Raw genomic sequence first — 12,115 nt, forward strand, 5'->3', positions numbered from 1 at the left:
CCCAGGGCAACCCCCACACACAGTGAAAAATTATTATCTGGTCAAAAATGTCAACAGTGCTAATGTTGAGAAAACTTAATATAAACTTGGAAAAACACAAGTGGTTGCATTATTAAGAGTGGGGGGTGGGGGAGCTGGGGTGTGGCTCAGTGGAAGATCACTTGCTTCACACGAGTGAAGCACTGGGTTCGATCCTCAGCACCACATGAAAACAAATAAAGACACTGAGTTCATCCACAATTTAAGAAAAAAGAGTGGGTTGGAAACCAAAAGTTTAAACTCAGTGAAGACGGGATCATCTCAGGAGACAGTTCAGGAGAAACCCTTTGGAGGGTGTTGAGTAATTTCTCCCAACCAAGAAAATGCCATCTCTAAAGGCTCAGAATAAAACTGTTTGCTTTTAGAATTGAACAGGGAGGTTTTAGGACCCAGAGCCAGTGCACCTGTTGCTGGCTGCCCTGGATGAAATAGGAAGACACCTGCCGGTGACGTCCACATTCCAACAGGTGGAGTTTCCAAGAGTAGAAGGAAGTGGCCTGCTGGGTACACACCCATTCCCTGAAGGCTCCTGGCTTGTCCTGGCTGTCTCCTGGCTGGTTATTTTGAGTCTTCCTTTCTGAAAGAAGAGGAGAAGTTCTCAGTCGAGCAGGCCAGTGGATGGAATTATGAGGATTGGAGAGGCAGGGCTGCGCGGAGATGAGAAAGGAGGGGAGGAAAAGGCGGAAGAGGAAAGACGACAAGAGGCGTGTGGTGGTCTCCAACCTGCCCTTTGAAGGATGGTCCCTCAGGGAGAACCCCAACCAACAATACTGTGGGAACCAGATCAAGACCAGCAAGTACACGGCGCTGTCCTTCATCCCCAAGAACGTCTTTGAGCAGCTGCACCGGTTTGCCAACCTCTACTTTGTGGGCATTGTGATTCTGAATTTCATCCCCGTGGTCAGTGCTTTTCAGCCTGGGTTGAGCGTGATTCCAGTCTGCGTCATCCTGGCGGTCACTGCCATCAAAGATGCTTGGGAGGACCTCCGCAGGTACCAGTCGGATAAAGTGATCAATAACCAAGAGTGCTTCATCTACAGCAGGTAAAGCAAACAACCCGGGAGGTCCTGCCGGCCCCTGTGTGATCCTTGAGAGTTGGGGGCTGGGGTTGTGGCTTCTGCCACTCCAGCTGGGGCCGGTAGAAGGCTGGTGAGGGGAGCTCTCGTTGAATCTCAGTGCTCAGTTCCCTAGAGTGGGGTTTATAGTCTGAAACCCAAAGGGGGCAAGTCAGTCAGAAGTCTTCATTATGGAGCATTTTCTTAACTGTTTCAAATTGGTCCAACATTTAAGAATTTTGTGTGAATTGTCACTTCCTTTTTCATCTGGTGTGGCCATAGGCCCATTTGAATATGTCTGGGGACCTTGAAGGGAGGAATTCTGACTTTTCCTAAGGGAAGTAGTCCTCAGAAAGCCTTATGTTAGGAGAACCAGGACCAGAGAACACTGCCCGGGTTGAACGCTAATTACATGACCTTATGCAAGTAAGGTGACCTCTCTTAGCCTCGATTTTCCACTTGTAAAATTGGAGCCATTCCTCTGGTCGTCATAGGAGTTGCACAAGATAATCTCTAGAGAAAGTGCTTAGCATTATGCCTGACCTGATATGCAATAAATGATCAATAAGTGCAAGTTGCAATTATGGTTAGAATGTGCAATTTGTATTTCCCCCAGCACTAAAACTGTCCTTGAATGTCCTTTCTGATGTTTCCCGACAGAGACTGCAGGTCACCTTCTGGCCACATGATTTAGTGTCACTTGCTACATATTGCTGTTTTACAAAGCTTCTATTGGGCGAGGGACCACCTTGGGCTAGGAGGATAAGACACACTCCTGCTGGACAAGGGAAGGAGGCAGAGTTAGAGCGAGTCATGACTTCATGACCACCTGCGTGGCTCTCAAGGAAGTGTGGGAGTTGCACCTGGGCTTGCTAAGAGACAGGGTACATGTGCACCAGTAGTCAGCAGCCTCAGATGATTGGCCAGCAGAGGAGGGCTCGGCTCCCTGCAGAGAGGGAAAGCACCCACCTCTCCCAAGAGCAGCTTGGGTCTCTCTTACTGCCTCTGACCGGATCAACCCCTTTCAGGAGAAAGGGCACAGCTGCTGGCCCCTGTTGGGATGATGGGACCAGCTCCTGGGGGCTATGTGCTCCAGCCAGGAAGAGCCACTAACCCTCAAGGGGGGGCTCTCTTCCCCAGGAGGATGAAGCGGCCAGCTCAGAGATGGCTGGCAAAAGGGTGGATGAGAGAAACTCCCCTCGAAAAGCTGTAGCTGGGGAAGCCTCCCAGAAGGGGAACTAGTACAGGGACTTATTTGTCACCAAAGAACCCCTAAGTGAAATCTCACTCTCATCTGGGAGCGGCAAGTGAGTTTCTGCCTCTTTGCTGGATGGGCCTCAATTCTATGTGCAGAAAAACTAAGCTGAGGGGTTTGGGTTTTTTTTTTTTTTAATTTTAATGTTTTTAGTTGTTGATGGACTTTTGTTTGTTTATATGTGGTGCTGAGGATGGAACCCAGGGCCTCACACGTGCTAGACGAGCGCTCTAACACTGAGCCACAACCCCAGCCCCATAATCGGAGGGTTTTAATTCTTTTTCCAACCAAACCTAATTGTTTTGCATGTTGGGAACACACTGGTCACCTAGAACTGAGGAGCACATGTCCCTTTCCTTTGAGTGAGGACAGTGTAAAAAGAGGAAAATTAACGGCCAGCTGCGAGGCCTTTGTTGGAAGCGGCAGATTTTAAGATGCATTATTTTTCTTTGGGTACCAGTCCCCCTGGGACCTTTCTCCCATCATTTTTTTTTCCCCCAGGAAGTTGGCTCCTTGGTGTGAACCAACAAGCTGGTTCCTTAGGGAGGAAAGTGAGTGGGCTGCAGAGAGCCTGGTCCTGTTCTCCTTGCTCTGCCAGAATGTCCCAGAATAATGAGCCTCTTCTTGGGGATCGTCTCCACAGGCTCACCTGTGCTAGGAGCTGGACCCACCTGGGCCAGCCTGCTATTATTCTGTTCTCAAAACAGCTTTCAGGGAACATCAGAAAAACAGGATGATAAAAATCTCAGGAGGAAAGAAAAGACATTAGTCCAACAGCTCTGTGTGAGGAGAGAACAGCAAGGGTCCTGAGGGCAGTATTCAGTAAAATAATAGTGGCAGAGATGGTCTCTGAAAAGATGTCCCTAGCCAAAAAATGGATGCTGGCCCTCACGCCTTGTAGATGAAGAAAAGACCCACAAGTAAAGAACCTGTTCCCTCTCTGTTTAACTCAGGGTTGCTCCAAACTGATTGGACTTTGGACCTATTTCTTCATATCTAACTTTGGGTAATTTAACTTTCTCAGTTATAACAAGATTACTGACTACAAGGGCAAATAGGGAATTAAATAAGATGGACTAGTTATAAAAAGTAAAGCAGTATTCCTCCTGTCCTGGCACTGCAAATGGCATCTGTGTTGGGAGGTAACAGGGAACAGTGGGGACTGTGGATCACTGGAAGCTGAGAATTCATCCCAGGAAGCAGAGCTGGCCTTCAGCCAGCCCGGATCTCACCAGGGGAAAAGAGAGATGTAGTGTTGCCAGACTATCTGAGCTTTATGCAGGGAGCTAGAAACTGATATTTTTGTGTGAAATACCTGATTGTTCAGTGTTGGCAATTGATACTTCAAACACTTCAGATCCATGTTATGAGACCTAATGTTCTATTATTCTGCCTATGGAACCCATAATTTGCAACCTATTCCAGTAAACTGGAGTTTCTGCAAAAGAACCATCCCGCTCCTGAGGTTCATCAATGAAGAAGGCTCTTTAGACACAGAAGAAGGGCTTGATGTTAAGGTGAGAAGCAGACCTGGGAGTCAGGAGCCTGTACTCTGGCATGGATTGGCAATCCTAACAGCCAGGAAGCTCACCTACATCTCTGGATCTCAGTCTCCATTTTTGTAAAACTTGGTAGTCACACTAGATCCGGTCCTTTGAGACGCATTATAAAAGAAGAGAACCCACAGCCAATTTAATTGGGGTGATAGTACACGCATCATGCTTGAGTCTTGATGCACATTAATATGAGAAGGTTCTGACCACCCTAAGTATTCTGCCCAGTTTTGTTTAACTCAGCTGTGTCAGTTGAGATGTTCCCCCCTGCAAGTAGCAGAAACCTCAATTCAGATTTAAGCAAAATACTTGTTACTTAAGTTACTACAGAAGTCCTGAGGTATGCAAGCAGTTGGCATGGCTCCTTCAGCAGTCCAGATCCAGTCTCTGCCATCCTTTTAATTCAGTCTCCTTCTATGTCCTCTTCACCCTCTGACTTGCTTCATGGCAGTGAGAGGGCTACAGCAGGGCCAGCCCTCACAACATGTGGTAACCCAGGAAGGAAGGAAAGATACTTCTGATGACCCTCTTAGAAGGTCAAGGAAGCTTCCTTCATAAACCTGCCTCATCTCTCAGTGGCCCCCAGGGGTCCTATGCCCACCCATGATCTAACCCTTAGGGAAAGGAGCTGGGAGTGTGGAGATGAGGTACCTCCGGAGCCACAGCGCTTCTCCCCAGCACCCAGCATGAGGTAAAACCCAAGTGAAAAGAGAAGAAATGATTTCTAAGAGAAGGGGGACAGATGTTGCGGTGTTTCAAGACCCAACGCCCTTTTTTTTTCCTTTTGCATTTTTGTGCAAACCTCAAGGCCCTTCAAATTTTGCTTTTCCTTCCTAATTCCAGGCATCAGCCAGCCCAGGCTTGTTAATACCGTGAGAAAATGTCTCTCTGCAAACAGCAGAAGCCTTGTTAACAGAATTACAATCCTGTTAGAGTGCTTTCTTCTAATACAGCTACTGTGCTTGTGGTCGAAAGGTGACCCATTAATCAGATTTATGGAATGACTTGGAGGAGGGATTAGCTTCAGAATTGTATTAGCTTAGTTTCTCCCAGGGCTCAGTTTAATGAATCTAGAAACCATACCCAGCAAGAGACTTGTATTTTTTCCATCTAGTTTAGTAAATTTGTATTTGCATTCAGGAAACGTGCGATACCCAAGGAAGAATGTGAACCGAGGGAATCCAGGGTGGGTTTCGTCCCCAGATCGAAAGGAAACAAAAGCCACCCAGAGTATCATTAGCCAGCCGTCCGCTTCCTCACCTGTTCAGCAAATATTGTTTCAGGATTTGGTGTGTGTGCATCCCTGGGCAGGCCCTGTGTGCTCTCCTGAGCTGCGCAGTGCGGTTCTCATGAGGAACTTACAGCGGTAATGCCCCAGGAGATCTGGAAGCCTATGTTCAAAGTGACACAGTAGTCCGGAGGACGTGGTGACTTGGCTGCCTGCAGGAAACTGGGGACCCAGGGACTCCTTCCCTGCAGAGGTGACATTTCAGGAGGGCACTGAAGGGGGACTAACATTTTTCCAGTCAGAGAGGGCACACTTGAGTTCAACAGCCTGTGCAGACCTGAACTCAAAGATGCACTTGTGGCTTCTGCCGATATCAGAAAGACCAGGTCCTGGAAATGTCAGAAACTTAGGGGGGAAACACAACAGCTTCAGCTTCTTTTTTCCATCTGACTTTTTTAACAAGACTTGGAGAGGAGGGTCCCTTCTGTAAATCAGGCAGCTGTTGTAACATCAAAGTCATTGCATGTCCTACAGGAGAACAGGCAGTCTCCTGAAAGCCTGGCGCTGGGGGACCTGGCCTGCTCCCTGATTTTGACTGCCAGTTGCTTTTCATGACTGGGTCCCCAGGGAGACACCCAAGGGATGAGGATCTGACCCTTGTTATATTACTAATTAGCTGTGTGGCCTAAGTGAAGCTGCTTCAGCTGAGACCCTCTTGGTGGTCTCTTTCAATGGTGGCCAAAATATCTCTGAGGTATTTTGTGAAAAGATAGGCAGATGATGTACAGGCAGGCTTGAAAATAACAGATCTACAGAGGTAAACCACACATCACAGCGCCCAGGAGGGTGAAGCAGGCTCCTCAGGGGTGACCTTCCTGCCTGCTACCAGCAAGGACTTGGGTGTCAGACCTGGGCTTGTCTCTGAGCTGCCACTCAGCAAAGGAGTGGCCCTAGATAGTTGCTCCCTCACCTGAGGCTCCATTTCAGCATCTATGAAATGGGGACAGTCATAGTACCTACTTCCCAGGGTCACGTAGATTGAATGAGATAATCTTATGAACCATTTAACTTGGTGCCTGCTGAAAGTAGCAACAAATAATTATTTTTTAATCCCACACATCTCAACTCTAATTTTTTTCCATAGCCATCCCAGACCAAGCCTTCAACTTTCTTGTTACATTCCCCAGGGATACAGGGGAATTGCTCATTTTGTTGTTAAAAGCCAAGAGCATTCACTAAGCCTTGTTTACCCGTCAGTGGGCAGAGAGAACAGTGTTTTAAAAACAAACACCAAATTTCTCCTCTCTCATATTTTCTCCAATTTTTTTCTATTTATTTATTTATCTATTTATTTATTTATTTGGGGGGGTACTGGAGATTGAACTCAGGGACACTCGACCACTGAGCCATATCCCCTCCCTAATTTGTATTTTTATTTAAAGACAGGTCTCACGAGTTGCTTAGCACCTCGCTGTTGCTGAGGCTGCCTTTGAACTCACAATCCTCCTCTGTCAGCCTCCCGAGCCACTGGGATTACAGGCGTGCGCCACCATAACCAGCTCTACTTTTTAAAAATTTATTGTTTTTAGAAATGCATGACAGTAGGATGTATTTTGACATTTCATACATACATGGAGTACAACCCATTCCAATTTGGACACCATTCTTGTGGCTGTACGTGATATACAGTTTCACTGTGGTGTGAACAATATGAACATAGGAAATTATATCTGATCCATTCTATTGTCTTTCCGCATCCCATTCTCCCTCTCTTCCCTTCATTCCCCTTTGTCTACTCCAGTGACCTTCTATACTTCCCCTCTCTATCCTCTCTCATTATGGGTTAGCATTCACAGAACATTTGGCCTGTGGTTTTCAGGGATTAGCTTATTTTACTCAGCATGACATTCTGAAGTTCCATCCACTTACCAGCAATTGCCATAATTTCATTCTTCTTTATGACTGAGTAATATTCCTTTTTGGGTGTGTGTGTGTGTGTGTGTGTGTGTGTGTGTGTGTATCACATTTCCTTTATCCATTCATCTGCTGAAGGACATCTAGGTGGGTTCCATAGCTCAGCTATTGTGAATTGAGCTGCTATAAACATTGATGTGGCCGTGTCACTGTAGTATGCTAGTTTTAAGTTCTTTGGGTATAAGCTGAGGAGTGGGATAGCTAGGTCAAATGGTGGTTCCATTCCAAGTTATTTTCCCCCTTCTATGTGGCAGGATTTTAAAATCCTAAATTCAGCATGCCCCTCTGGAGCCACCCTATCCACAGCACACCAGAGCATACCTATTCTAAGATTCAGATTCAGAGAAGCCTCATCCAGGGGCCTCATCCAGTCCAGAGCATCAGCCACTTGGTCCAACCCAACCTCTAATACAGAGAGTGCAATGGTCATCAGGTTTGTGCAGCTGTTCATAAAGCAGTTATTTGAGCGAGGCACGAGGGCGCACGCCTATAATCCCAGCAGCTCTGGAGGTTGAGGTGGGTGGATCACAAGTTCAAAGCCAGCCTCAGCAAAAGCAAGGCACTAAGCAACTCAGTGAGACCCTGTCTCTAAATAAAACATACAAAATAGGTCTGGGGATGTGGCTCAGTGGTCAAGTGCCCCTGAGTTCAATCCCTGGTACCAAAAATAAATAAATAAAGCAGTTATTTGGCCCCCATTTTGCCATAATTTCCCCTGAAGAATAACTCTCTGGAAAACTCTGAAGGAAATAAGTTGTTTGACAAGGTGGAATGTACGCTATGCCAGGGCCATCCTGACTCCAAAATATAATCATGAAACATCCTGGGGTCGTTTCTGGTGTTAGCGGCGATAATACATGTAAAATGCTTAGCATAGTTCCAGGCTTCGGCAGCGCAAAGAAGCTATGATCTACACTATTGCTACGGAGAGTTCTAGAAACTCGACTGCCGGGAGTCATCATGAACTTGAGCCAAGGGAGTAAGAAAGGCCACTGGCTGGAATTTTTAAATGTACAAGACAAAAATATATAACAGCAGAACTTAACTGCAAGCTCTAATAACCTAGCAAAACGGGCCTTGGGGAGAATCTGGAAAAGGCAGACTGTGGAGGAACACCCAGCACCATTTGAAGCATGATTAGGAAAGGTGCCCCTGGCTGGAGTTCACAGACCAGCAGACTGTGGCAGACAGCCCCCAGGACTTGCTCAGCATTTGACAACAGCAAGTTGGGCTTCCTCCAGAGGTGTCCATCTCACAAGTGCCCCCCAACACGAATACACACTCCCGCTCCCGTCCCCTCTTCTCCCTACTTTCCCCCTCCCCTCCCTCCCCCCCTCCCCCTTCCCCTCCCCCTGTTCCTCTCCCCTCCCCTCCCCCTGTTCCTCTCCCCTCCCCTCCCCCTGTTCCTCTCCCTCTCCCTCCCCTTCCCCCTCCCCCTCCCCCTCCCCCTCCCCCTCCCCCTCCCCCTCCCCTTCCCCCTCCCCGTCTCCCTCCATTGCCTTGCCCTGAGCCCAAGGTAGGCTGTAAACCACTGGGGCCAATTCAGCTTGTCATTTCAGGAGCGAATGCATTAGCTTCTCCCCAAAAGCAGGATAGGAGAGCCATAAAGAATTCAGGTGTCCCTGAAGCTCTGTACTCTGGACACCAGACATTATTTGTATCTCACAGGTGAGGATTTATAGCCACCGTCTTGCCATTATGAAACTCAGAATTCCCAAAGGCGAGGTCCCTGTTCTCACCCAGCCTCTGCTAGGTTTATGCCACCTACTTCTAAGGGCTTCAGCTGCTATGTCCCTCATCCCCCAACATTGCCACAAGTCCCGTGGAGACGGGACGCTCCCGCAGCTGCCACTCATGTCCTTGTAGGCACACTTATTGTGACCACCTTATCCAAGTTAGGTCATCTTTTTGGGCCTCGGTTTTCTCATCTATGGAACAGTGATGATAATAAAAATCATTTCATTATTAGGCAGATAAATCAGGTGCTGCATTCATTATAGGTGCTCCATACTACTAGGTAGGCTAATGACATCATAAGTCTCCACTGGGGAGTCCGTAATAAAAAGAGATGGCATGCTACAAGGACTAGAGAGTAGCAAAAACTTTCCTTCCATTGTCTTGTGTTCAAGACAAATCTATAAGAAATTAATTAATATTTACGGAGCGCTCCGCATGTGTCAGATTCCATATCTGACCCCATTGAGGTACATAAGGGACAGGTCCAGGGTCATCCCAGCTCTCAGCAAGAAAAAGAAAAGGTGCATGAAACAATGAGGAAGGAGACCGTGACATGCAGTGTGGTAACAGGACGGGCACCGTGGGCAGTCAGAGCCCAGGGGGAAGGGGAGAGAGGCTCCAGATCTGCACGGGTTAGCAGAGAGCACTGAGTGAGCATGGCACAAACCCCCAGGCTGCTTCCCCATAACCTGAGGCCGTGAAAGCACCTGGCTCCCCTGTCCTCTGAGGCACGGTGTTTCCATAACCCTCACTTCCTGGTAACATTCCGTACTCACTGCTCCTTTGTGTGGGTGGCAGCCACCTGGTCAGTCAGGTCAGGGGTGGACTACCCCTGGCCCTGGGATTCCAACATCCTGCTGTACCAATGGGGCCAAATGTGTCAGGCCTCCCCAGCCTCTGGATAAGAGTGAGGTCACATTGGAACAGATGCCCTACTAACAGTGGCGCTCACCCCAACCTGTCGATTTGGGACTTCAGTCCTCCCACCTAATCGTCAAGGCTACCCAGATAGAGCTGGGCAGCTCGGGAAGGGTGAATGTCACTCATGTCCCCCAGTGTCTCCAGGCCAGCCAGGACTCCTGGTCTCCTACTGTTCTCGGGCCTCAGCTGTTCCCTTCTGGGGATTCAAGTCCTCCAGTTCTAGCCTCCACTTTGCACTGTGGTCTACAGCAGACCGGCAGGTTCAGAGAGCAGAGACTCACCTATAAGGTGGGGGAATTCAGCACTGCTGCCCTCTGCCCCAGGTCCAAGCTATCTTTACCATAAGTCCTTCAGCGTCTGTGCCATTTCCTGGGGCTACGTCAGGGACTAAGGTCATATTGGCCTTTCTCCTTTTTAATTCCTACTTCCTCTTAAGTTGTTCTCCAGCCAGAACATCCCACACCTCATGTGTGTCAGGTAACGAATTCAGACAACTGCAACCATTGCGACTCTACTGTCTCCCCAGCCATGACTCTTCCTGCTCCAAGCTGATGATGACAGCAGGGACACTTTAGCAGCTGTAAATACCGTTTGCTGGGAGATATGCTATTTTTTATTACTGTTCATATGCTATCTTAACTTTCACCCACAGCCTGTAGGAGAGGTTTGACCCACTGGATAGATGAAAAAGCTGAGGATCAGAAAGTTAAGTAGCAGGTTCAAGGTCGCGCTCCATGTAAAAGGGAGCTCCAGGTTTCCAATCCAGTTCAGCTGACTCCGAAGCTCTTACCCATTCTACTACAAGGCGGCCTCAACATGTAGCTATCCAAAAAGCCGGGCATTCTGAGTGTTCCTGAACCAGCCACCAGGCCCTTGGTTCTCCTCGTGGGAGCCATAAAAAGAAGGTCCAGCCTGAGGGGTGACTGTGCACCTTAGCCACGATACCCCTTTCCCTGCCCAGTCCCAGTTTCCTCATCTGAAGAATGCGGGTCAGTATTGGAGATCTATAAAGTCCCCTCTGGCCCTGACTGTAAGGACATGCATTTCTGGGAATTTGGCCTGGTAGCCATGCTCCAGGGTCAGAAATATTTGATCTGCTAAAATTCAGTCCCTCTTTGCAAGGCTGGGGAAAAGGTTTGGATTTTTAGGTTTTTTTGTTTGTTTTGTTTTGTTTTATTGGTTGTTCAAAACATTACAAAGCTCATGACATATCATCTTTCATACATTTGATTCAAGTGAGTTATGAACTCCCATTTTTATCCCAAATACAAATTGCTGAATCACATCGGTTACACATCCACAATTTTACATAATGCCCTATTAGTAATTGTTGTATTCTGCTACGTTTCCTATCCCCCACTATCCCCCCTCCCCTCCCCTCCCATCTTCTCTCTCTACCCCATCTACTGTAATTCATTTCCCTCCTTGTTTATTTTCCCATTCCCCTCACAACCTCTTATATGTAATTTTGTGTAACATTGAGGGTCTCCTACCATTTCCATATGCTTTCCCTTCTCCCTCCCTTTCTCTCCCCTCACTCGTCTCTGTTTAATGTTAATCTTTTCCTCATGCTCTTCCTCCCTGCTCTGTTCTTAGTGGACTTTTAGTCTGTGTGTGCGTTTGTGGTGATTGTGTTTCAGCCCCAGCCGTGAAATGTGATTGTCAACAGAAAACGGCATGAAGAGGAAAACACGGGGAGCCACATAAAACAACATTAACAGGCATGCTCATCCTGTCGTGAAAAGGCTGGGATTTAAAGAAGACTTGCTAAGGGCCAAGTCTGAGCCCAGTGCCCCACAGTGATCATGTTGCCAATTCTTTTTTATCACCTCTCTGTGGCAAGAGCATGTGTTATCTTTTACTGGAAGGGTCAGAGGCTCTGAGAGGTTAAGTAACTTGCCCAAAGTCACACAGGTCAGAGCAGTGTGAAGCAGGGATTCAAAGATGCTCTTGATTCCTCTACGGTGCTCCTTCTCCCTGGGGTTCTCCCCTCGCCCTGGGGTGGCCACATGGAGCCTTCTGGGCCTGGTGTTGGAGCTCCTGAAAGACAGCCCAGGTCAGCTCATCATGGTACTTTGACTAGGAGATCCCTCCAGACAGCTGATCCTCCTGACACACTCTGTCAGTTCTCTGACATTCTTTTATAAAACCCATGACAGGAGAAATGGAGCCTTGGGCATCCTCTCCTCCTCTCTCCTCCCCCTCTCACCTGTTCTCCTCTGGCCTACAGTTGGTTACAAACCTCTCTTGCTGTCTATTTACCTTTTAATAAACCCCATCTCCTTTCAGAAAGCTGCTTAACACTGCACCACTTAATTTCTCCTCCAGGCGGAATCTGCCAGATGGAGCCTTT

The 12,115-nt window shown here is 47.8% G+C and overlaps 1 protein-coding gene across 1 annotated transcript in view; it reads left to right on the forward strand.

The window, feature by feature from the left end:
* Positions 1 to 696: 696 nt before the first annotated feature.
* ATP10B (ATPase phospholipid transporting 10B (putative)) overlaps positions 697 to 12,115 on the forward strand; it is a gene marked incomplete at both ends in the record, with an annotated part of 45,932 nt that continues 34,513 nt past the window's right edge. The window contains 1 exon segment of the mRNA XM_081296655.1: positions 697 to 1,082. Within this exon segment, the coding sequence (XP_081152781.1) occupies positions 697 to 1,082 (386 nt within the window).

The sequence above is a fragment of the Spermophilus citellus genome, assembly GCF_964194105.1.
Source record: "Spermophilus citellus genome assembly, chromosome: 1".
Classification (NCBI taxonomy): Eukaryota; Metazoa; Chordata; class Mammalia; order Rodentia; family Sciuridae; genus Spermophilus; species Spermophilus citellus.